The 27,479-nt window shown below is 37.0% G+C and overlaps 1 protein-coding gene and 1 long non-coding RNA gene across 12 annotated transcripts in view; one reads left to right on the top strand and one right to left on the bottom strand.

Moving 5' to 3' along the window:
- The window catches only part of LOC106664475, a 177,961-nt gene that overhangs the window by 112,760 nt on the left and 37,722 nt on the right, over positions 1 to 27,479 (bottom strand). The window lies entirely within an intron of this gene.
- Positions 1 to 27,479, top strand: part of LOC106664467 (probable nuclear hormone receptor HR3) — a 132,464-nt gene that overhangs the window by 80,213 nt on the left and 24,772 nt on the right. For 5 of the 11 annotated variants that reach the window (XM_014390174.2, XM_014390175.2, XM_014390173.2 and 2 more), the window contains one exon: positions 16,585 to 16,812. In XM_014390174.2, coding sequence (XP_014245660.1) covers positions 16,585 to 16,812 — 228 coding nt within the window. The other 6 variants (XM_014390169.2, XM_014390171.2, XM_014390167.2 and 3 more) reach the window with 5 other exon arrangements.

Here is a 27,479-nt window from a genome sequence, read left to right on the forward strand (position 1 = left end):
TGCACCTCAAAAAGAAAACAGAAAAATACCACTGCAGGAACTGTACAAAAGGACATAATGCCATTCCTGCCGACAGTTAAACGGATCCTATTCAGGGTATATCTATTTTATCCTTGTAAACGTTTTAGATTTTCTTTAGAGAAAACTTATAACTTTTATTCACCTCGGATCATTGATTTGGCAACAGTTTACTCCGATACCTCAAAAGTATTGAAATACACTATTCATGGTAAAAATACAGATACCTTTACATTTTTTTCATTGCAACCGGAGAGGTATTTGAAAATTGAAAAATATCTTTTAAAAAAGCAGCCAGGCTACATAATCTATCTATATTGGACAAGAATATTAGCTTTTTTTATGTTACTTTGTGAAATTTAACCGTTCAGTTATCGTTTGAACTATTGGGATGCCATCTTAATGGTCTTAATCTACACTCTGGATCTTAATCTACACTCGTAACAGTGCCCAGCTTGCTGCATCAGATATTGTACAAAGTGGTAGAGTAGCGGCGTATCAAGCAAAAGGTCGTGGTTTCGAATCCCGCTCGTGACACTGACTTTTTATCTCAATTAAAAACCTTAATTAATTGAATGATACTAATTGGTCAAGCGGACCACGAAAAATAGTGAATTGTACAAACTTTGACTTGTATAAGCGTTTATGTATAAGTCCTTAGAAATCAGCGAAAAGGCCGCATTTTTCATGTGTAGTCGAGTACTGTCCATTGTTGATTTGGAGGGGTTATGTCCTGATACGTTATCTTATCTTTAGATCAAGAGTCTTTCACTTTTTAGCTGTTCCCGGTTCTTCCAGTGATTCCTTTAGTGTAAATGAAATGTTCTTCAGGCTTTGTCAATACTTAAGTACAACAGTTTTATTCATTTTCCCGTATCAGAAGGTTCTCTCTAGATGGCTTGGTCAGTGATGTGATGGCAGAGTTGACCCGAAATGATTTTATTCATTTTCCCGTATCAGAAGGTTCTCTCTAGATGGCTTGGTCAGTGATGTGATGGCAGAGTTGACCCGAAATGATTTTTAAAAAAAGAAGCTTAAATTTATTCCTTTTCTGACTTCGTGTGAACCATGGTTTTGTTCTTTATCAGGGTTGCAAAATAGCTTAAGCAACACAAGATAAAACCGGATCATATTTGCTTTTTTATTCTGGGGTGTTATGGACCTGCAGTCATTTCTGGTCTGTATGTCCTCATCGGTTTGGTCTGTCAGACCTGTTTCGACATTTCGGAAAGATTGGGATTGTGAAGTGACGTCTTAACCTGCTTATTTCCCTGGCCGATCATTGAATGGGCCAAAAACCTGAGACTTGACCGACAAATGAAAAAGCCTGATATAGCTAGTCTGTTCCTTATCAGTTTTTCGGTTTTATAAAAGTAAAATTTGGCAGAAATAACCGTTTTTTATTGTAGAATTGTCTTTCGCCCAAGTCGATATCTTGGTTTCGCATTCCACAGAACCGTCAGGCGTAAAGTTTAACTGTGGATGCCATATGTATCCATTAACATATTCTCCTCAACAACTTTCAAAAATTCAGTGTGGTTTCCTTTTTCATTCTTTTTCAACTACAAACCTCATTGTTATGTTTTGGCTGACGTACTGTTCCGTAAATAGCACGATTAAATATTATAGCTGTTTACGTACAGTCCAGCCGTCCGACGAGTAATAGGCAATAAGCCTCACGTTTATTGAATTCAAGGTTGGGGCCAATTGCCAGTACAGGGTTCGCAGAGATAAGCCAAGAATGAAAAAAACAGTCGGATTACACACTGTTCCATACTTTAAAAACTGTGTGACAAGAGAGGTCTATGTTGTCAATTTAAATTATTTTTCGTAGGAAACTTTATGAAACCTAAAAGGCCCTTTTCGTGCTTAGTTTTCATAAGTAAAACATTGCACAGTCTAGGTTCAGCATAGTTGTACTCATTACTTTAGCTTCATTGAAAGCATTGTCCCAATATCATAATCGACGTTGGGCCGATAACGCACGATAGCGGATTTGCAAATAAGATAGCGGGGTCTGTGTACACTTTATTCAAGACCCGGCCGAAAATAACCGCCGGACAACAACACGAAAAGTTTATTTCCCCATTAGGACGTTCGTAAGAAATTCGGGAAGCTGGAAGAACGGTTCTGTTTAAGGAGAAGCTGAAAGGGCCCTTGTTCTTCCAGGGGTTCAAATAGGAAGTACACAGGCTAGTTAAGTTTCATAATAGCGTGAAAGAACCTGACCAGCTGCATTCAAAACACGTTTATGGACAAAAGTGGTCTTTTTAACGTGTTCCCTTCCCCAGTTGTCAAGGGTGCGTTTTTATGTAAATCTCACTCATTCTCACCTTATTAACAAAAAATGTTACCTTTTCTATAACTTCCTTATTTCTAAACCCTTTTATGCCTGCGCATCCTAATATCTTAACGAAACAAGAAGCTATGAGGAAAGATTAAAAAATCTAAAAGACTTCAGTGTCAGCAACAAAAACGATGAATTGAAATAGAAGGTAGATGAATTTCTGTTTAAATTATATATTTTCTTACGTAAGACATACATAAATAAATAAATTTTAAAAACTCACATTTTTGTTATCACACATTCAGTGGCCTAAACCCTATTGAGTTAAATTTTTCGCACATAGATGTGTTTGTATTCATTTTTTTCTATCTTTAATTTGCTTTTTCTGATCATTTCGGTCTGACTTTCCTTGCGTTTTAGCAATTTCCCTGCTTTAAGATTGTCGGGATATAACCACGGTTAGGCACCGGCATTAACTGACTAATGACGGTGGTGAAAATCCAAAATGGGTCTGTCAGAGCAAAACGATAAGGTAGAAAGACTTTTTTTCTATCTATGCTGTGTGAGGAGCACTTACCAGCGGGTACAGTTCTTTAAACTAAATAGAACAAATAAAATATTACCTTTTAAAACGTAATACCGCTGATGTTAATGACAATCAATAAAAATAATAAATCCTTGATAGTATGTAATCCATGTTTAACAGAGTGCGGAGTAAGATGTGCTCTTCCTCAAAGAAAGAAAAAGGGAAAGGAAACCAAAAAGAAAATTAAATGCTATCGTGCGTGCTAGGAGAGTTTTATTAATAGTATTTTAAAAATATTGAATGTACTAAAATCCCATATCATCACCGCACTTTTGTTATTCTTCCCAAACACCAAATCAACAGAAATAATATTTTATGAGCTTACTGGCTCTTTTTGAAAATATCGTGTTTCTGATTCTGAGACAGATCGTATCGCGAACACCTGGCGTGTACAGTCTTTTTCCCAACATCACCTACCACGACGTCACTGATAAGGTTTAATAATTTGCATAAAAGTGTTCAACTATCTTAATATGTTGCTTTCAGTTTGGAAGTAATTTGGAGTAAATAACTTAATTTTATCGTCAGCTTTATATTGAAGTCGGAAGGGTGAGGAACTGGCAGGCCCTTTACGATCACCTCGGTTTTTTGTCAGACGCGTTTTGGCATTTCGACTTCTTCCAAGATAGTGAATCATCATGAACAGCAGTTTACAGTATTTACAATGTGAAATTTGCACTTATGAGCATGTCTATAGTGATTTTGTCTTGAGGTTCACAGAGTGAATAACACGAACTTTAATCATCCCAGTTTGTCCTCTCTGCTTTGATTCGAGAGACGCGTTTCCCATCTTTTAATGATGTAAACATGGTTTCTATTGAATTTACTTTTTTATTTAAAGGTCTGAGTGGTTGAGCAAAGGGCTCTGACTTCACGGTGTAACTTGTGCGATTTTGATGAAGCGATATTTTAAAATCGATTGAAATTGTAGATACGTCTTTGTGTTTTATTGCGGCAACATAATCTGTTTTACTACTTGGGCAAATCTTCTATATAGATTGGATGAAAAGGCAAAATTGAGGAAAGTGAAGGTTGTTCACCCCAAGAATCGTATCTTTTTGGTGATGAGGAGTGTTTTAGGGAGGTTTGCGGCGTATAGAAGGATTTTCGTTGCCAAATCGTACGAGGAAGTAAAAACGCAGGCTGCGATCGCGTATCGTATGGTCGCATCGCGGGGGTGCTGTAGGAGTGCGAGTGCGCCCGTCTCTCCGTTCGTTGCATAACTGGAATCGTGGGTGTTCGGGTGCCGTCGCCCGGCTCCGTTATGTTTCGTCACTAGGCTAACTCGGTCGTTGAACTGGGAAGGAGCTCAGTCTTGTGCGCTCCCTTTCCCGGCCAACTCCACCGACTCGAACGTACTCGGGTTTTCGTATCAGTCCCATTTTATTTTCGTTTTTTCGTTTCCCCTTCCGTTTCCGACAGCCGCAGGCCGCGTGTCGTGCGAGTGTGTTCCGTCCGGACGGTCCCGAAATCCGCTGTCCGCCGTCCCGGATGACCAAGGCGACGAACGGCCGGTTTTACCCTTTTGTCAAAATTTTGCGTCCCATCGACCGAATCGCAGTCGGTTTCGGCTAGATTTGGCGAGGTCGCTCGCGACGTGCCGAGGTCGTTAAACTCGCAGCGGCGTTGCCAATTCGTACCCCCTCCCCGATACACACCCACGCCTTCGACCCGAAATATTTTTTTTAAGTACGTGTATCACGAGGGTTGTTATGACGAGTTTCATCAGGAATCGCCGGACCAGTGCCCCGTGAGAATCATGTTGGCCGAGACTTTCCTCTCTTTCCTCTTGCCTACTTGACTCGATGTGTAAGTGTCGCTCCTTCACGATTTTCCCACATTTCGACCTGTCTAATGCATTAATTTTTTCTAGTTAATTCATTCACATAACGACCAAACCCGATAAAAGGAAAAACGCGTTGCCCAACCCCCGAAAAGAGGAAGAGTGCGCAGAGTGCCCGGAAGTGTAGATTTTTGTGCGCGGGTGTCATGAGTTATGATTTGGAATAATGGACGCTGCGTCGGCGGCTCTTGAAGAACTCTTTGGAGAGGGCGGAGGCGGCCGGGAGGGAGGGCGGAGCAGCAGAACTTGGCCGCCGAGGGCCGAGGACGTGTCCAGCACGACGCCTCCCCCCGGGTCGCCCGCCGATCAGGAGAGAACCCACCCGCACACCACCAATTCTATCCGAGGTACGCGACAGACCCGCAACAATAACAAACAAAAAACAATATCATTTCATCATTCATAGAAACGCTTCCATCATACTCTGCATCCACCAGTCATCATCATGCCATTGCTCGCCGACCGACGGCTCCCGGGCGATGCCCTCTTCCGATTTCCCCACCAAAAATACGGGTCAACGTTTGCTTGGCAACAAAGCCCCCGTTAAAACATTTCTCAACGATTGAATTTAATATCATTGTAAAGTTTAAATTCAGAAGTCGATCTTCATAACGAACAAATAATAATCACGCGAGATCGTGTCCGTGCATAAAAATATTTTTTCCATTGAAAAGGGGACGACTTTCCTCACATTGATGTCTTTCCAACCTATTATTTTGTGATATTATTGAACAATTAAAACTACGATATTTGATAACTATATTGCAAAAGTTCCTCAATTCCTTGGAATATCATCATAAGAAACTGTTATTACAGAAAAAGAGAAGAATCGAGAAGATCCCATCTATTTCACCAAAACGTCGTTTTTATTTTTACTAGGCCTGACGAAATTCTTTATTTTTATTCTCTGCTTAAACACTTTTTAGTGTTTAAAGACTATTTTACATCCATCGCTCTCCTATATGACAAAAACAGTATTAAAAGTCTAAATTTTGTTCTGTTAAGAACATTCACGTTGTAAATTGTAACAACAAGTAAAACAGGTTGTTTTTCTGTTCAATATAACCACAGAAATTAATAATTAACATACACGCATCAATGGTAGTAAATTAATAGGCAGTTTTTGTCCAGATTATTCAGTTTCATGGCATTGCATTTGCCACCATTCTCTTAATTTCTATTTCTATTAATTTTAATTGTATGCGAAGGCCTGAATGAAACAATGATTTTCCTTGTTTAACTATATCTTGTCTTGTTGAAATACTGTCATTAATATTGATCATTAGTTACACAAAAACATATTCTTAGATATTACCAGATTCCGTTTCTCATGGATCATTGAAATTAGTTTACTCTATTTGACGATATTTTGTTTAATTATCTTTCAACATAATAAACTGTGAAATTTTAAACCAGTTATAATGTAAAATTTCAAAGAACAATAGTTTTTTCCCCATATGGCTCGCATAAATACTTATGGTATGGCATCATCAACGTATCGTTTTTATAGTTCATGTTTTATTTTGTGAATTTGAATTTTCTTATTCTCTGCCCTGAGACGACAGTAAATATAGTTAACAATTATTGATTATTTTTCAAATGTTTATACAGTTTTCTTCGAAATAAACTTCAGCTTACATATTTATGTTACTATCTTTTTAATGATTCTGTCACCATGCCAAAATTCTCTAATACATTTTTATGACATTTTACGTTCTAATCGCTTCATAAGATTTACGTCGTTTTTTCAAATCATAAAATGCCACAAAAAAAAAAGTTAAAGCAAAGGAAAGCTAAGTTGTACTTAGTAAGCCCGAAACCTCTTATTTCGAAAAATATTGCATCTAATTAAGTCCTGATTTTTAAAGATTTTAAATTAAGACTTGAAGATTACGATAAAAGCGTGTGTAGAAAGCAGTTCAGATATTTTTATGACAAATCTAATGGGGAAAATGTGATGGCCAAGTTTTATAGTGCTAGCTTTCACTTCCTCCATTTTATTATTCAACAAATCCGAATTTGATTGTTTCTGGTCCGCCTATCCTCGCTATATGTTAGTGGTTTGTGTCGGTGTTCCACTCTGTTATATCCCTGACAGCACTTATGATGGCCAAGTGCTGAAGCGCGTCTGATAAACCGGAAATAATTGAAAACGACCAATTCAAAGCCTGCAGCTCCCGAATATTTTGTTTGGCCTGCAGGCATGATCCATCAGATGCGTCCCGGCTTTTCGCCATCTCCACCCTGCTTATACTCCTGACTGTCCACTAAAGAAGTCGAAATGGTTAAACTCATCTGACGAATCAGGCGAATTTATTAAACCACCTTCCAATATATAGTGTTTTGACTGTTAAATGACAATCGGGCCGATAGAAATTTGTGATTTTGTTGCAAATGATCGAACCTAGGTGCAAATAATAGACAAATGGCAAACAAACGAGCAAACGAACTTCTAAAAGCAAAGACTAATCACCGGCAAGTTTTCCGAGCTTATTATCTCCCACAGTAAACTTGTCAATCTCGATTAAGATAAAGAGGTCATTCCCTTAGAAACGTTGATAAACACACTTATGAACGCTTGTGCTCGGCAAAGAAGTCGCCAAATTGATTGGCTTTTTTGCAACAACACTGTAAAATTGGTTTTGATTGCAATTTTACAAATTCCTATCATTGTTAAATATTGATAAACAGGTCGGGTTCTCTTGTACCCTTTTTACGTCCAACCTGTGGCCCAACCTCGGCGTATATCTCTCTCTACCATTTTCACTTTTACCATTTGGCAAAAACCCATTGATCAGACGTCGGGTCGGTTTGGACTCTCTCCAGGACCTTTAATAGTCGAGGCACGTTTCTGGAAGATGGGATTACATCGGTTAACGTATGAATTGGAAAAGAGTGAATATTTTGCGTTGCTTTAAAGTCCTGATGTTTCGCTTATCATTCGCAGTTTCATGTGATGATGCCATCCTCAAAACCAAATTATTATTACACAATTAGCCAAATTACTGCATAGGTGTTTATTTCTTAACGTCCCTTTAAACCATTCCAAGGGGAAATTCAGAAAAAAGAGTTAATCATGAAAATCCACGTAGGTCCCTTTTTATTTAGTACCAAAGTACCTGATTGAGATCAATAAAGTGTTATATTTTAAAAATAATTTTCATAACATTGATATCGCAAACCTTCTTCAATATACGATTTTTCTTCTAAACGTCAAAGTTAAAATTTTTGTCTTTTGACTTTGAATTTGTGGCAGTTCATGGTTTTCTGTGTTAAAACTCCATTTTAAAGTAATTATTAATTAAAATATGTTTTGAAAAAGGGGTTATCGACGGGGCTTCCAACCCTTCTGCTCTTTTAATGGTCAGTCAAGGATATAAGCAGGGTGAGCGCTAAAGACTTCTAGGATAAATTCAGAACGGATCAAAGACTGCTTTGGAGTGAAAAGCTTTATGACATTTCGCACATCTTCAATACTGGGTTTATGTTATTGATAATGTGTTGATTTGTGTTTTTGTCCATATCGAATCATCTTGGTTACCTATCCTCGCTGGGTTGGTATGCCAGACTCGTTTCAGCATTTTTACTGAAGTGTTTGTATCTCACTGAAGATGGCAGAAATATAGCGTCTGACAGATGTACCAGGGGAGGATAGGCAGACCAAGATGATCGGAAAGGGTCAAATTACAGGTTTATCACCCCGTAGACCACTGGAAGTCAATTCTATGTTTGTAAGGCTGAATTTGTCAGGGAATCTGCTTAGATTATTATTATTATATACTTCTTATTCTTCTTAGACATAACCAGCGTCCATGGTCCGTAGTTCGTCCTTTAGTTCACTCCTGCGATTACTTATTCAATTAATCCGGAGGGGAAGAAAGAGGTTCAGACTCTCGTCGGCCTCTTTATTCAAGTTCCAGTTCAATGGAACCTTGTTTACGTCAGATAAGAGTTGTTGAGGCTTCCTCCAGATAACACGTATCTCGACGGCAGATATATCTCAACGGCAAATCTAACATGTTCAGGAAGTTGGATTTTCAGCCGGTCGACTCATCTCCCCGACAGCTGAAATTTGACATTACGCCCCTCGCGTCAAGCTTTTCTGTTAATTGGAAAATGACCTGGGAGATAGGCCAAAATGACCACGTAATGAGATCCAACAATTATGTAACAGCCGTTTCAAAGTTGTTCAACTTTCAATGTTTTCGAACTTTCTTTAATACTTCACTGATCGGAAGTATAACTTTCTACTTTATTATTAACATACCAATACCGAAACAAAACCGTAACAGTAAAGTTTTTTTAACCAGTCGTTCTGATGAGAGAGAACGATCGCGTATTGACCAATGATAATTCGTCGGGCTATTCCTGGATCAATGATAATAAAAATAAATACTGAATTACATCATTTATTAAACTGGCTATCATCCTAATAATTAAAAATCGATATTTGGTTTTAATTTTGTGTTTGGTTTGCTATGACTGGTTAAAGTGAGCAAAGTGGCGATTGGCAGTTTTTTTGGGACACATTAGCAATTCAAACCCTAAACTTTTTAAGCCTCTCTTTTACATTTATTACTCCTACTGTATATTAAAACCTCCGTATATAAATTTTTTGAAATTTCCAAAATCACATGTCAAAACATATTTCCCAAGTACTTATTGTACTGTACGAAAAAATATGAAATTTTGCTAAGTCGCTAGTGAGAAATGTAATATTTTATCATATCAATATCATCAGTTTGATGAGTTCTGATCATAAATAACACCTATTTAAAGTAAATTATCTTTTACTTCTTATCCTATTTGATCCTACCTAAAATATTTTCATCCGGCACGTCTTTGTATTTTGCAATGTATTAACATATTGTATTAAGACTAAATACTCGGCGTGGAAAGTCTGACCAACCCTGAGGGGAGTTCAGATCGTGAAGTAATTTATGAAGGACTTTTTCTACTTTTCGCCAGACATAAAACGTAACGATTGATTACGTTAGGGCCGGCAAGGTCGTTAAACTCGTTCTTGACCATATGTGGCAATTTATAATTATAGTAGAGTTTTGGAAGGCCTTCCCAATCGGCGTGGTCTTCTAAGGCTACCAGAGTTCAACAAACTTGAGCGACCCCGCCATCCCTGTTTTCCACCGGGCAATTATGCAGATCGGATACTTCAAAAATGATTCGGAGGGGAAATTTGAATGGCGAGGTCCAAAAAGAATTAACTGAATCGAGGATTTTAATTTTTGAAGGAGTTTCCGTCGAAAGTATATTTCACAAAACTGTTTGTACGACTCGGAAAAATTAAGGACGATTTTTTGTACAATTTTGTGAATTTTCTCTTTAATTATTTTTTCTGATTTTGCTAGTAATAATCTCAATTGTATTTTGGTCGAGGTTCGATCGGTCGTTCGAGATTTCTTCTTGACCTCTTAGCTTTATCCTCTCGGACGCGTTCTGGATATTAGCCATCTCCAACGGTCCGTCAGGGATCTAAGCGGGGTGAAGCAAGCCAGCAAATCCCGCCAACAAAAAGTTGAACAGTGTCGTACTTAGTTTCGTATCATTATCCGTGTTCAACAGCGTCTGACGGTCCAAAATGGTTAGAAATGACCATACTACAGGTTTATCAACCTGCAGACCTTTAAGTAAAAACTCACTATTTATTTTTTTTTAAATATTACTAAGGGATTGAAATGGTCGTGATGTTAAGTATTTGTTAGCCACTCACTACTTTTAATGATATGTTCAGCAGTGCCAATAACCTCCACTTCAAAATTAGTTACCAAGGCAATTTTTCTCTAGGTCTTTGTTTAATTTTACTCGTACAATCTTAAAACTCATTATTTAATCGAAAACTCGAGGTGTTTCGCCTCTAGTGGAATACTGCAGAATGGTTAAACACCCGTCTGGAACGTATAATAGGCGAAATGACTCGACTCCTCTGGAATGCCCAGGGTGCGACCCGAGTCTGCTCGAATACGCGTTTCCGAATTCCCAGTGGTCTGCATCCCGCGGTACGGTCAAGGGGCGAACCACCCCCGTCGCCACACCGCGCTCCCACCCTGCAGCGGCTGTTCGTAAGTGAGTGATCAGCTGTATCGCATGACGTCGTAAGGTCGGCCGTTGAACCGGCCCCTTCCCACCTCCTATCGCACTCTATTTCCTAGTTCGTTCTCTCTTCGATTCTTTTCCATTCTTTAGCACTTTTAGACTTTTTAACAATGCCGCAACGAGAAAATGAATGGGCTCGTTCGTTTCAATATACAAACGGCATACATACTAGGTACATACCTACGTACGGAAGGATTTTAAGGAAAACGTTCTCTTTATCTTTGACACTAGGATTGCAAGTTAATTTGCAAATAAATTTTAAAATAATAAGGATTATTTTGCTATTGTTTTACAATTTCTAATGTTTTAACTTTAAAGAATCGTGATGAATGAAACATTTACCTAACCCTATTCCTAACTATTCCTAATACTACCCGACTATAACCAACCCTTTGAAAATTTATGAATTTGTATGATATTAATTTTTAAAGCCATTGAATTTTATGATAGAGCGTGAGATTAGTGACTTTTTTCCAGTAAAAAAGTTGAAATGAGGAGAAGAAAAGGTCTACTATGTTAGATGGCTATGACCATTTAGGAAATCTGTTAAAATTTTACGACCCGCTTCTCCTCGCTGTTTGTTTTGAAAGCAGCTTCGTCTGGAACATTTTGTTTTTCGTTCACGGATAGTATTTTTGATCTGGAATTGCTACTGTTAAGAAAGCTTATCGATATTGATCAGTTCCAACATTGATTTTTTGGTCAATAAATAGCTAATAGGAGTTCAATTAATAATGAATTTTAAATAAATAAATAAATATGAGTATATTGATCTTGTCTGAATTGGAGGAAAAGTGTTTATTGAATTTATTGCCCTAGGGACGATAATCACGCATATGCATGATCAGACCAGTTTTTAGTGGTCTGTTCAACAAATTTAAGTCAAATTTGTAATTTATCAGTTTAAGGGTCTTTAATTCATCAAATAAATTCGTTTGAAATGTGTGTTGTTTAGTGACCGTTAGCCAATGGTTGTTTAGAGATCGTGAGATGCTGTCTGGTGTGAAGTAGGTTTTGGAAAAACATTTTCTTTATCGTCCCAACGTTTCGATATGTATTGAGATCATCTTCAGGGCCTGGGATTTATAAACATTGTTTAAATTTTACAAATACATGTAGGATGTAGAAAGAAAAATGATCTTTCTTTTTCTAAATCTAAAATATTCTAGCATTGTTTAACTTCTTTTTTTTTCTACATCCTACATGTATTTGTAAAATTTAAACAATGTTTATAAATCCCAGGCCCTGAAGATGATCTCAATAAAGATCGAAACGTTGGTACGATAAAGAAAATGTTTTTCCGAAACCTACGTCACACCAGACAGCATCTCACGATTTCCATATAAACATTCGTTTGATTGAAACATAAATGAAAATTTGGATTCAACCAACACCATTGGGAAAGAGAAAAATTTTCATCCAATCCTTTAAACAAAAAGAAATAATTTTGTTACATTTTTTTTCTCTGGGAAAGAAGTGATGCGGTAGAGTTCTGTCATAACGAAGCCACATCTCAAAACCACATCTGGAGTAACGTCCGCATGGACGGCAAACTTTGGACAATCAAAACCACGTCTTACACATTTCGACTTTTCGAAAACGAAAATAATTATCATGATGCGTTTAACTTATAATTCTGTGCATTGCCTCCTATTACGCTTACTGGCGATAATTTTCTCCGATATGGTTTCAGTAGGGAAACAGAAGATGGGAGCTTTTATCGGGGCTTCTTGGGCGGCTGATAATTTGGTCTTTTGCGACTGTTTCTTCTTTGTTTATTATTAACTGTTGTGTAATCAAAGAAGCAGGTGATTCATTGCGATATGTTTTTGGGATTTGCTTCTTGAGGTCTGCGAGTGCTGTAGCTCGGTCGCGTCAGGTCATTTTGGTCTGCAATACCTCCCTGTTTTGTTTTCACGGAAGAGTTTCGGCTTTTCGTTAGGCATGTGCGCAAGGTGACACCAAAACCCAAACAGATAAAACATCGAATTTAGTCACGTTTTCATATATACTCCCATCTAAACCGAACGAAATCTTCCAATGAATTTCTTTTAAACAGACAGGCAAGTTTAAACTTGCAATACCAAAATTTTGGAAAAAAAAACATGCGAACAAATATGGAGCAGTCAGTGCTAAATATACAGGGTGGTCAGGTCGCCGTGCTCAATCCGTTCAAATGCACCAAATTTCCTTTTTATATTAGTTTACTTTTGTTATAAAAATTGGGATTTTATTCCGAAAAACAATTTGTTACGGTAACAATAGATATTTCAGAATGTATTTGCTAATTCTTAATTTACACGCCCGATCAAATCTTGGGCCATGCTTTCAATTCCCTCTAAGTCCCGAGACAAAGAATATTAAATTCGAAAATAATTTATATAAACACGGTCACATATAAAATTCATGAGAAGAAGAATAAATTTATCAATAATTATAAGAGAAAATAAATTTAAAAATACATACTACATTCAAAATACATGTTGATCGTTTTTTATTTGTGATGTCTAAGTGTTATAAAAACTCCGTATTCCTTTTTAATTAAGTATATCATAATTATTTTAGTTTGATTAAACCCTGTTTAATTATGATTTTATTGTCCTACAAATAAGCAATGGTAAGATTTTTTTTGCTTAGATTTATTTTATTTATGCTTTCCGTCTATATTTCGTAAGTCTCGTGTTGCGTGATTTTACGATAGGGAAAACGTGGAGACGTGGGAAGAGTGATCGTTCCCGAAAATGTACACACTCCGATACTATTGCACAACTAAAAGCATCAAAAAGTCAAACAAAATCCAAAACGCCAGATTTCGTCTTGTGGATAGTTTTATAAAATAAATTGAAGCTTCGTTGGAACAATCGGTAGGCGGGGTTATCGGGGTTATAAGCTGGGTGAGGCGCCGGCAGAAACTTGTGAAAATGGCGAAATGTCGACGAAACGCCCAAGGTACAACCGAAATTAGACAATTTAATTGAAACTGTGATATTTAAATGTCCTATTTTTCTTTCATAAAACTTATAAAATTTTCCATATAAATCTCTCTTTTCATTAGAAATTTCAATTCCCTTCGGCTAAATAATGAGGATAGGTATTTTTATCTAGGCTTATAATTTGGTCGATTCGGATGATCGTGATACGTTTATCGTCGCTGTTTCGTCAAACCCATCAGGCTCATGCTTGAACAAAAAATTCTAAAAGTCACTACAAAAATCGCACAATTAAAGTTTTTGTCGGCAAAATTTTATTTTTATGGCTATTAAAGATAAAGTTCTATCAAGTTGCTCGATTCGATCTTTGAAACAAAGTTGTAAGATGAGATTATCTGTGTTCCGATTGAAATTTGATATCATAATTATGAAAATACCACTGCTATAAGTGAGGTAGAATCGAATGCTAAAATTCCAAATAAAACTTGTTTCCTTTGCTTTATTTGATCCCTTGTGTCGTCCCTCAACCACAGACCTGAATTGTGACTTGCCAGGGTTGCGTGTGTCGTGTAATAGTATTCCCATCTTCTTGGGAGATTGCTTAGTATGTTTAACAAAAAGGCGGCCCACACTGCCTGTATATCGTTTCTCAGCACAGCACGCTTTTTAATAATGTTTTTGACGTATCATTCCAACAGAAATTGCATTTTATTCCAGCTTTCTGTCGTGTCTCGGGGGTGGTGGATGTTCTTATCTTCGAGGATGAGCGCCCCATAAGTTGTACAATTCGGATTTGTTAAAATGTGTAAATTTATAAAATAAAATTCGTCTTCATTCATTAAAAAAAGAGAGAACGGTTGAACAAATCTTGCATTTTTATGCGAAATCAACAAAATATCTAAAAATTGTTTAAAACATTTTTCAGTGCGGTCGTTTCCGAACATTTTGGTCCGCCTACACTCGCAGTTTTGTTCTATCGTGACGCGATTCCGCTTCTCGTCATCTTCAGTGCTTTGTCTGTTTTATTTGTGAATTGGTTTAGTTTTTGTTACATAAAATGCGGCTCGGTTATTTCAGATATTTTGGTTTGCCTGTCCTAGCTATTTGGTGGTTTCAGATCTTTTTGATCTAGTTATTTTCTCTGCTTTTTTTTATCAGACTTCATTCGGCTTCTCGACATCTTCAATGCTTAGTCTGTTTTATATTACATAAAATGCAGCTCGGCCGTTTCAGATATTTTAGATTACCTATCCTATCTATTTTAGTAGTTTCAGGTCTTTTTTGATTTGATTATATTCTCTGTTTTGTTCTATCAGACCCGATTCGGCTTCTCGACATCTTCAGTGCTTAGTCTGTTTTATTAGTGAATCGGAGTAGTTTATTTTACATAAAATGCTGTTCGGCTGTTTTAGATATTTGGGTTTGCCTATCCTATTTTAGTAGATCATGTTTGATCTTATTTTATTTTTATCCCGAATTTATCTTCTCTGCTTTTTTTATCAGATCTGATTCGGCTTCTCGACATCTTTATTATAATAGAAAATGTGGTCTGGTTGTTCCAAAACATTTTGGCTGTCACGCTGTTTTAGTTGGATGTGGCTTTTCCAAATGTTCTTTGATTTGTGTCGGTGTCTCACCCTACTTATATCCCTAATAACCAATCATTCTCACAAAACAAAAAAATCTTAATTTTTCCATATTTGTGGAATGGCCGGTATCTACCAAGCTAGAATTTATCTCCTCGTCCTATTTTTGCCGTTTAGCTCTTTCAGACACATTTCAGCTTTTCTACATCTTCAGTGATGTGTCTAAGCTATTTCTATAATCAAAGTAAAATAATCTAGAAAAGTCAGTTTAGTCGGCGCTGATATTTCTGATCTTCCTACCCTCGCTGTTCTAGTCGGACGCGATTCGGCTTCTCGTCATCTTTAGTGCAGGATCTTTTATTAGTCAATCAGAGCCATCTCTGGTAATCTTTTCCTATTTGTTGTGGGTGGTTGGCTCATCACCCCGCAGACCCCATTAGAAAATCTTACAACATCAATTATTGATATTGACTTTTGACCCAACAGTCATTACTTTAAGAGACACGTTATTTCCTTTAGTTCTATTGCAACAGTAGTATTTCAATATAGAAATCGTTTAATGATAATAAAATTGTGTGAATTTTTTTACTTACTTTATAATTATGATTTTAATCTACATTTTCATACATAACAGTAAAAGTATTGAAATAAAAATAAATAAATAATGTAGAAATGTTCCTTGTTTTTCACAGACAAGTCGTTTCATTTTTTAGATAATATTATCAAACTTATATTGTTTAAATTATTATTTTGCATTTTAATACTTTTTATACTAAGAATTCATGAAAAAGAATCAAATCTGAAATGATATATTTCCTTACAATAACCAACACTTCCTTCCCTCGATGCTGATGTATGGTCTGAATGGTGTCAGAATGTAATAGATCTTTTTTATATTTTATTACCTTATTTCTGAAGCAAAATATAAACTTCTAAACAACGGAAACCTTATTTCTTCGAGTTTTTTTTTTTAAATAAAAATAAGAAATTTCCGCGTAATGTACAATATAAAAATCTACCTTATGGTTATTATTCGTGGCTTCTTGATCAAATTTTCTACGTTTATATGGCGTGTATTTTTATGTCATAATTCAACTCGTTTATCGTCTCATCCTCATCTTATTTTCCATTCAGAAAAATCATATCTATTGTGTATTTATATTATCCGATGGAATCGTTGATAATTAGTTTGGCAAGTACTAATGTCCACCTTTTTGTTTCAGCCCAAATCGAAATAATCCCGTGCAAGGTGTGCGGTGACAAGTCGAGTGGAGTCCACTATGGTGTGATCACATGCGAGGGTTGCAAGGGGTTCTTCAGGCGGTCTCAGTCGTCGGTTGTCAATTACCAATGCCCCAGGAGCAAGGCTTGTCTCGTTGACAGGGTCAACAGGAACCGATGCCAGTACTGCAGGCTCCAGAAGTGCCTCAGGCTAGGCATGTCTAGGGACGGTAAGTCTTTTCTTTTCACTTTAATGCATTTTGTAAAAACTACAGCCATATTGTCTTCTTTAAAGCTAGACTATGTACAATTTTAACGAATGACTTGGCTATAACCATCGGTCTCATCCTCAATAGCACCACCATAATCTGAGCAATAAAATATTTTTACACTTTTCTAATTTATAATCACGCAAAGAAAAGAGTACGTATAATTCCATAAAGAACTACATATTTTACCTTTTATTTAAATAATTTCAATTGAAATAAAAACCACATTTTATAAATATTCGCTGAAAATTTATCACCTAACGATGGTTGTTAATTGTTTTTTATTCAGTGACCTACAAACGACCATTCAGTCAGTTTATATCTTGTTTTTTGGCGATTGTTTTGAAAAGTATGCTCGCCAGTCAAATTCAGGGGGAGAACAGGGTCTGTGAATTCGCCAAGATTGGATTTGCTTCGGTGCCTCTCCAAGCTTATATCTTTGGTAGTTAATTATTCTAAGAAAACTAAAGCATTGTTTTTTGAAGATGTCAAACTGCTAATCAAAATAACCAAAATCCCAGACAATATTGCGGAATAGAGTCGGCTATGTTCAGTGGCTGTTAGGAGAAGCAGGGCGAAGTACCTACCGATGGCGAAATTCCAAAACGCGTCTGACAGATTGAAACATGCAGGATAGTAATGAAGAATGATCAGACACGACCAAACTACAGGATTCATCAATAAAATCAATTGTTAACACGTTAGCCGCATTATCGAAGAATGGTGGTTCATGTGTTCAGTGACTATATAAGCAGGTGGAAGCTCCGGCACAAGGCCACGATTGATTATCGCGTAATGCCAAAAACTGCCTGACTGACCAAAACATAAGTTGATAAGAAAGATCGCAAACAACCAAAATACAGGGGTCATTATTAAAATCCATTAGTTCTATGTTAGTCAGCAGTATCGCAGAATAAGTTTGCTATGTTCATGGTCTGTCAGGGTTATAAGCAGGGAGAAACACCGGCACAAGGCCACAATTGATTATCGCGTAATGCCAAAACAAGACTGACAGACCAAACCAACCAGGATAGGTTGATAAGGATGATCGAAAACAACCAGCCTTCAGAGGTCATTATTAAAATCCATTGGTTCTGTGTTAGCCAACAATATCACAGAATAAGTTTGCTATGTTCAGTGTTTGTCAGGGAAATAAGCAGGGGGAAGTGCTGACACAAGTCCATGATTTACGAGGGGAAATACCATAACAAGTCTGACAGATCTCGGAAGGCTGACCAGGTTCATCAGGTTTTATAGGTCCATTCCCTGCCGACCTCACGAACAAATATCAAAATGTATTAATAGGTATTCAGTTTTATTACAATTAACCGGTAATTATAAATTCCATGTGATTCAGGCAAGATTTCTAGGTATATTCCGATTCTTACAATCGTTCATACAGGACACGAGCTGGGGGTACTTTTTGCATTTGTGCTTTTATGATATGAATGAATTAAGTAGTAGGAATTAGAGGTTGCTTATCGTAGACTGTAGGGTGACGAGCTTGTAGTTTGGTCGTTTCTGATCATCCTCGTCCAGCTTTCCTCCCTCTTTTTGGTCTGTAAGTCACGTTTTGGCAGTTTACCATGTTTACCGGTGGGCACTGCGAGCAGTATGATCAGTACAAATTAAAAAGCTTCTCCACCCCTCAGACCTAACAAAAAACTCATATGTAAAATGATTCAATGGTTAAAAACAATATGTGAATTATGAATAAAATGCATCTCAAGTAAGCGCAACCCCGTTTTATCAACACCGAATCGCTCCCTCCCCCCTCCGGACTTAATGAACTTATTATATTTTAAGGAACAATTCGAGGGCCGTTATTTCCCCTGTGGCCGCATGCAAATTTTGCAAGTTCGCTTTGGGCGTAGGGAAGCCTGTGCCGACGCAGGACAGGATATGTTGCGTAAATCCGGCCCCAAGGACGGATTTCTAGAGGGCACCAATTGTCATCCGACATAAAAGCCCCCCCCTCAAATTGAAATCATTCTTCTAGCTAACTAAAAATATCATACAATTATAAAATTGCCTTGTTAAAAAATAAACCTTAAAAAACGAAAAAAGATTTATCGACGAAGAAAGGACATCGTAATAATATCTGATATTTTCAATTAACATAATAAGTACATCTTATGGTGTTTATGTGCATATAGATGAATTTTTAACCCTAATCCAGGAGAAAATATCAAGCCCTAACCCTCTGAAATGATAATTGGTTGAGAAGAAGGTCGTTGGTTCGAATCCCGCTCGTGATACTAATTTTTCTTCTCGACCGTCTTTGCATAAAAATTAGAAATAATAATTAATAATAAACCGAAAACTAATTAAATAATGATAATTTAATCATTAAACCTTAAAATATTGTTTCAGCTAAACTTCTTTGATAAATTTTTGTTTATTTGGAAAAATTAACAACAAAATAATTCGCTAATCGAAAAAGGATTGTTAGACACTAATTATAATAATAAACAGGTCTCGTAATAGTAGTTAAAACATGCACGTGGAGAAATAAATAATGACACTAATTATTTGTTTAAGACTCACGAGCTACAACAAAAGAATGGGTTAACACTTAGCTGATGTAATATCTACGGCAGAATAATGGAAATTCACTACAAAACTAGATTTTAGTTTAAATTAACGTTTGATAATACCAAAACTATTGCACCAACAAAGATTTTTCGGTTAGGAAAAAGAACAAAGTCCATCAGAATGATTCCGAGAACATATGATTGTAAATTGTGGGATTTCCTCTTAAGCCTTGGGGGGTGATGAACCTGTATGGTCGTTTGTGATCAGTCTGGTCAGTCAAGTCTCACTGTTTTGGTATGTATGACGCGTTTAGACACAGTGTTGAGCAGAGCGAGACCTGGCGGACCAGGAGGTTCGAAAATATTCAAAGTTCATGACATGAGTAGAACTCAGGAAGACTCTTCATAAATCGATAAATATGTTTAAAAAAGAGATAAGGGATGATGAAAATAACATAATTTATGATGGCAGCGAAAAACGGAAAAAGATTTTACCATTCACGAAATCCAAAGATGATTATAAGACCCTAGGTCATGATCATTTTTCATTCGCTAAATCAATTATTAATTGCATATTGATAACTTATTACATTACATATTAATACAATCTGTGCGTCCTGCAGTACGTTGATCCCGCCGAGGATCAAGAGGCGTAAAATTCCTGCGAGTAGTCTCACCTTATGATTCTCAGAAACTAGACTCTCTGGTATTTCGGATTCTTTCGCCCACATGATCAACACGAAAAAACCGGCGAAACATATATGTATCGCGAGAAGGTGAAACTTGTCAATTTTTGAAAAAGAGAAAGTCGCCCTTCCGACTTAGCGGCAGAACAATGAGAGAACTTCCTGCATTAGCGAAAAAACCCAGCTCTCACCGATTACAGTCAACTGAGAATTTCCGATTTGTTTCCGTTAGAAGGCCAAGTTTACTCAGTGTTGGTTAAGTCATGTTTTGGTATAATTTCTGCTGCTTTTAACCTATAAAGATTGCTCACTTAATCTTACAAGCGATAGTTCATTTCTGCATAATAGCCTATTGCTTAAACGGTCGAAATTTGCATACTACAATCCAATTTGGAACTTATGTAACTAGTCTACATTAATAATATTTAAATTCATAAATTTCTCAATATGTGTCAAAAAAAGAACAATTTTCATTAAAACCGGGTTTTATTACAGATGTTCAAATTTTCTACTAGCCTCGTACGTATTTGCTTTCTTCTTGTAACCTAAAAAGCATAAACACTGGACAGTCTGTTTTTAATCTCTCCTCTGGGTGAGATCATCTCAAATGCCTATTTAAATTAATCGAGCCTAATTTTTGCGAGCGATGATCATACCAAAAGAACGTTTATCCGGATGAAATTATTTTGCTGTGATTATTTGAATGCTTTTCCTTTTCAAACATCTTACTTACTTTTAACTTTAAGTTCTTTATGTAATGTATGTATCTTTCTTTTGACTTTCTTACCCTCCAACAATAACTTAAAAGCATCCACTTAAATTTCCGAGAAGCTGAATTCTGCAGTAAATGTTGCATGTCTGTATTCTAAAGGGAACTCGTATCCCAAGTGTGTAAACAACACTAATTTTCCGAAGTGTCTACGTTGATCTTCAATCTTCGGAATAGATTCTTATATCCGTGCATATTGCATCGGGACCTGTACATCGATTGACTTTTAGTCATTGAACCTTGTTGCTTTGTAGTTTCTGGCCATTTTGTTCAATCAGATGCGTTCCAGTGTTGGGTAATATTGATTCATCTATCCTCGCTTTACCCATATCAACAGATGTTTGACATACATAGAGAATAGACCAAAACGATTGATAACGACCAAATTAGAAAAATGACACTGATGCCGTTACCTTTAGAATTTGTTTTCAATATCAAGGAACTGTCCAAAGTATAATATTATTTCTTGAAATATTCTATCAGCTACCAGAAGTAGTCGTTGGAAGCAGTAATTTTATTAATCCGGATTAGGAGTTAAGGAATATTCAGATCAATAAATAATTTTTGAAAAAGTCACATTTCAAATATTTGTCCAAACAGAAGCTAGAAATTGGGATATATTACTTCCTGTGGACTGCGGGGTAATAAACCTAAAGTTATCTACATTAGCTTGGTTTGCCTATCCTCGCTAATTTTTGTCAGCCAGACGGTATTTGACAGTTACACATCTTCAGTGGACGTGTTTCATGTTTTAGCCATGTTCAGGGGTGGGTTTATGTCGGTACCTCATAGTGCAAAACCGTGGCAATGTAAGGCTGAAGCGCGTTTGGCAGACTATAACCATGAGGATAGCAGAATGTGAGAAAAAAACGTATAGCACCATACTGGTACTGCGCCCGAACTTCTTAATAGGTGAGATTTCCTCTTGAGGTCTGAAGTGATGAACCAATAGTTTGGTCTTGGTTGCTCACCCTACTTATATTCTGACAGCTAGTGAATGTATCAATTACGGATAATACTGACATTGATCGGTATGACATTGTTCTGAATTCTCTCCGCCGCCGTCGGTTCACACATGCAATGGAGTCATTCAGACATATGAGAAATTGCTTGCAAGTTTACTTTTTCTGCATGAACGTTTCCGTAATCGATTTTGTAAGATCGATTCTTTAAAAGAAAGGCGTTTAAATATTTCTTCGGTCTTTTTACTACCGCCGGCGAAACCTTATTGATCAGGCTTACGGCCTGTTAAAAATTGAAGAAGCCGTTTTTACCTGAGAAGGATAACTGTTGAATCCATTAGAATCCGGAGGATTTTGAAAACTGTAAAAACGGTTTTCGTCGTATTTGTAATTGCCGACGCCCCGTAGAGGTCAAAGGCACGATTTCGGTGCCTTTGCGAGTTTTACGGTCCTTGTAAAATCCCTTGTCAAAGATCGAGCTGACCCTCATGACCGCCCCTCATAAACGTCTTCGGCTATTCCGAACTAAGCAATATTCGCAATTTCCACGAGTTCCTCTCATAAATTGTCGGTCGTCTACATTGAACATGCCCTTTTCTTTGAGTTTTTTTTATTAATACAAGAAAGAGAAATGGGATCTTTCAGTGCGATGTTTGTTTTCAGCACCGTTGGTCATACAGCTGTTATTGCTGAAAATGAAATGTTGGAGGACGTTCTTTTAAAATACATTTAAGTGTTCGAACTGCGAGGAACAGTAGCAGGCAGTAAAAGCTGCTTTTATTCCGTTTTCGCAGATTACGTGAATCGTCCAGACACCGGTTCGCACATTGGAAAGTTGTTCTTTTTTTTATTTTAAGCCGGCCCGACTCCTTGATACGGTGGTAAGTAAAAATTTCCCTCTGGCCCGGCACAAGGAGAAAGCTGCCCAAAATATTAGGCAACAGTCCTTTCTCCCAGAAGAAAGAACATCGAAATATTCTTTTCTAATTAGTCGTCAGGATCGACAATGCATGCTGTATATTTGTTGACAGCTCTTACAAGTCCAATCGCACCATCTGTTGTTTTTTGACAAATAAGGCGATCACTCCCTTCTTCAAGATAGAGCACTCTTCTTTTTGGTCTCATGATACCGGGAATACACACTTCCGTGTTCTGATATGCACGTGGGACTAGAAACGACATTAAAAATCGATTTTCCGTATGAGATTAGAAAATAATTTATGACCCTATCTCGCCTCTTCTCCTTCCTAAAATTTCATACACCATGAATTTGAATAAACCCTTAATTAAATGAAAAAACGTTTAGAGTCTATTGAACACTATGCTTTTCAAAATGTTAAAATATACAAGATTCACAGGTTGTCCAATAAGTTGAGTACGTTTTCATCCGTGATTAATAACGATTAATAAGCTTTGCTGTTCTGGTCTATCAGGCACGTTTCGGAATTTTTCATCTTTGGGTTTGGGTCAGTATCTCATTCTACGTATATCTCTAACAAACATGTATTTGAAATTTTTGTTTTGGTGAAACGCCAAAAAGTAGTTCGAAATATATCTTTTTAATGAGGGAGTGACGAAAGTCCCTGAGAATGAATAGTTGCTCGGTCATTTCAGATCATTTAAGGCTGCTTTTACTCGCTATCAGGTCAGGCAGGGATATAAGCAGGGAAAGGCACCAGAGCCCAGCACTGAAGACGATATGTCGAAACGCGTCTGACTAAAACAGCAAAGATAACTTCTTCACTTGTCTTGAAACGTTTTCTTGTTCCAGAATAAAAAAAGATCTAACAAAAACTGGAGTGAAAAGGAAATAAAATATAAAAACAAAAAGATTATGCTTTAAATTGCGATATGTGCTAAAATTGCTTTTTCTGAAAATGAAAGCGCTCTCCGAAATAAAGTCCCGGCCCATTAATAATTGCGATACGCTTTGATTAAGTTGTTTTAATATGTGCGAGAATTACAAAACAGTTTTTTAAAACATAATCACCATCTCTGCCCTTTCAGGAAGTGAAAGCAGGACTAATGAATTCCGGAGCGTTATACACAAAAATTAATTCCACTCACCCGACTCAGAGACTTTTTATTATTGCCTTATAATCTTGCATTTTAACCAGAGGAGACGTTGTAGATATATGAATATGCATTTTTTTTTTTTTTTTTTTTGGGGGGGGGGGTCAGTAAAAAAGATCAGTGGCGAAAATCGGAATCTAACCGACGACCGCGGGGCCTGTCTATCTGGTTTACGTACACTGTTTTATTAAAATTCGTAAGAAAATGATAAACAGCTATTTCCAATACGCCTTTTGCCAATGAACTACAGAATTTGCAAAAGCGACGCCCAATTTTGTAACACCTTACGTAATTTGTGCAAGATTAATTCTTCACTACGTATTAAGCTGTGTGTATTGTATGATTAAATAAATTAAGTTCCTCACTGAAGATGGCGCAATGCCAAAACGCTTTTGACCAATTCAAAAACCTGCGAGTGAAGACGACACAATAATTGACGCAATGCCGGTTCAGCATGAGTTCACTTCACTCGCAGACCAAAACCCAGCTTCAACTGTATTAAATATATCCGTATTTGCTTAGTGGTGATAATTGACCATATTAATTATTCCAATTGATTATTCTTTTTATCTAAGGTTTTTGGTTGAAATGAAAGATTAGTATCACGAGCGGGATTCGAACCCATGACCTTCGGCTAGCCGCTGATGACACTAATTTTTCTATTAATATATTCTTGACCGGAATGAAATAAACAATAATAAAACAAACAAAAATATTTTTTTATTAAACTTGAACGATGAGCATCGGTGACTAATCCAGATTATATCCCTTATAAACGTAGAATATTTCAAATTGCCCAATCGCGTCAGACAGGACAAAATGATCGGAAACTTTTAAGTTACAGGCTTTGTGAATTTGTTTAAAATTGTTTTTCCTCATTCTCAGATGTGGGAGTTTCCATTTTAGGGAAGGGTTCAATAATTCATTTAACAACTTTCGCCTCTTATTTAACAGTTTTCAAAAGAAAGTCAATAGACGCCCGGTTTTTATTTGTTTCAATTTATTTGACGTTGAAAAATAACAGTTAGAAAGGTTTAAAACTTTAAGATGGACAATAAAAAAATTTCAACTTCCCAAGACGATCTGGTCCGCCTATCCTCGCTGTTTAGGCTTGTTTGACGCGTTTTAAGAGTGCGTCTCAAACAAATCTTTTGGATTTGTTGAACGGTTCTTATTAAGTGGGGTTACAAATTGATTGCAAACAAATCCCTTCTACTCAGAGAGCGCCCACTGTGTAAACTTCACTCATCGACTTTCATGTCTAAGTTGATTATAAATCATTCAATGTACATTCCAAATGTGTGGTGATTAGTGACCGTTAGTCGATGATTATTCAGAAATCATGAGATGCGGGCTGGTGTGATGTAGGTTTCAGAAAAACATTTTCTTTATCGTGGCAACGTTTCGATCTTTCTTGAGATCATCTTCAGGGCCTGGGATTTACAAGCATTGTTTAAATTTAACAAATACATGTACGATGTGGAAAAAAGTGAATTTATACAATTTTTTTTTTTAAATATTCAATCAAAGTATTTCTACTCACTGAAAGTCTTTGTGTACGCAGAAAACAAACTCTTTGAGTGAGTAGCAATTTAAACAATGTTTGTAAATCCCAGACCCTGAAGATGATCTCATTAAAGATCGAAACGTTGGCACGATAAAGAAAATGTTTTTCTGAAACCTACATCACACCAAACCGCATCTCACGATTTCCGAATAATCAAGTACATTCCAAAATTTATTCATACCCTCAGATATTCTTCCGTCTATGATCTCTGTCTAATTGCACAGCACGATATTAAAATTTGTTATTGTCAACAAGGAGATTCCAAATAAAAATATAAATAAAAGTTACATTTTTAATTGGAACAGTTCATTTATTGATTTATTTCAAGAAAGCAATCGTTTATGTTTAGCAGATGTTTCGAGTTTTGCCCAACAACTTAAGAAACACGAACATTCTGAAGTGCCAGGATAAACACGTTTAACTGTCCCACACTTGCAGAAATCAGAGAAAATGACTAAGAATAATAAACTTGGCCGACGAAGGGATATAGGAAAGACCGATAATAAAGCATTTCTCTAGGTGGATAGTGGACGAGTGGTCTGTTACCATGGTATGGCATGGTAATGAGAATACTAGGAAGCGGGGTTTGTGCCAGTTACTACAGCCTTCTGGCTTATTGTACATTCCTAGTTCCCTAGTTCAGTGCAATAGACACAATCCTTCTTCTTAGAAGTATCAGGTCATTGACTGTCGCTGCTACAATTTCATTCCCTAGATTTTTTTCGTATGTTAGGTTAAATCTCCATTGAGCTGTTGCTTCGCACTCGAAGATGATATGGGTGGTTGTTTCCTCCTCCTCATTCCATAATCTGCAGATGGGATCACCGCTATATACGCCCATGTTGTGCAGATGTTGTCTCAGATGCCAGTGAACCGTTAGTAGTCCTACCACTCCTCTGAGTCTAACCCTGTCCAATTGCAGTAGTGACATTGCCAGTCTTGGTGAGGGTGCTGTTACCATACTTAACAGGAATCATGAAAAGATCAGTCACCAAATCTAAGGAGTCAGCTATAGACAATAGAAAAAACTAGCGGAAGTTTTCTGTACTCTGGTTTAGACCCATTAGTAACATGTTATCGATGATGATACAATTCCTAAAAGTTCTAATCAAAACATAGTAACTTAAACAGGCGGTTTTAATCTAAAACGAGATTTGCCCCTTTTTGGTTCGCTTTGAAATAACAGGTTTGATTCTGCAGACTTTCACTCCTCGCGTTGCGTCACCCGGTCGGAACGGCAGACTCTCTCCCAGGATTTAAAGCAGGAGCTGCCGCCCCAGGGAGGCCACCTTTAATCCCACCCCCGACCGCGGAGCCGGCCGCCCCACATCTTTCGAGTCGGGATCGTGACATTTATCATCGCACCGCGTCCAATCGAAGTCCTTGATTTCGCCCTAGGGCAGAAATACGCCGAAAGTCCTACTAGAAAACATTTATTCTACGATTTATAGATGGTACTATATATTTCCGTCGACCTGTATCCAGTCAAACAAACTAGAATTTGAAAATAGTTACTATTTTCACGAAATTAGTTAATAATTTCTGTTTTTTCATTTATATCTGGTCTGTTCTCTCTCTTCCAATCTGACACACACTCACTCACTCACTCTCTTTCGCTCAACCAATTTAGAATATATTTTAACTATTAAAAACTAAAACTAATTGGAATGGAACCGAATGGAAATTGTAAACCATGCATATCCTAATGTAACAAATGTGTCTTTTGTATATAACCAAATATTCTCAATTTTTGTTCATTGTAAAATTTGCGCGTTCATCATAAAAACCAATAAAACATGTGCCTGATGAAAATACATAGTTTGTCGATTCCGATAATTTAGGTGTGTATAACTTCGCTTTTTCTTAAGAGATGGTTTCGTGTCGTTGCCTCACCCTGCTTATAACCCTGGCCGATGATTAAAGGTAACTAATAATAAGTCTTAAGCGCGTTCCAACATTGTTTCATAATGTACCCTAGCCATCCATTTTGGCCTGTTTACACTCGCTGTTTTATGCCGGACGCGTTTAGTGGGTTTG

This window comes from Cimex lectularius, unplaced genomic scaffold (assembly GCF_000648675.2).
Source record: "Cimex lectularius strain Harlan isolate CLEC.00 unplaced genomic scaffold, Clec_2.1 scaffold13, whole genome shotgun sequence".
Taxonomy (NCBI): Eukaryota; Metazoa; Arthropoda; class Insecta; order Hemiptera; family Cimicidae; genus Cimex; species Cimex lectularius.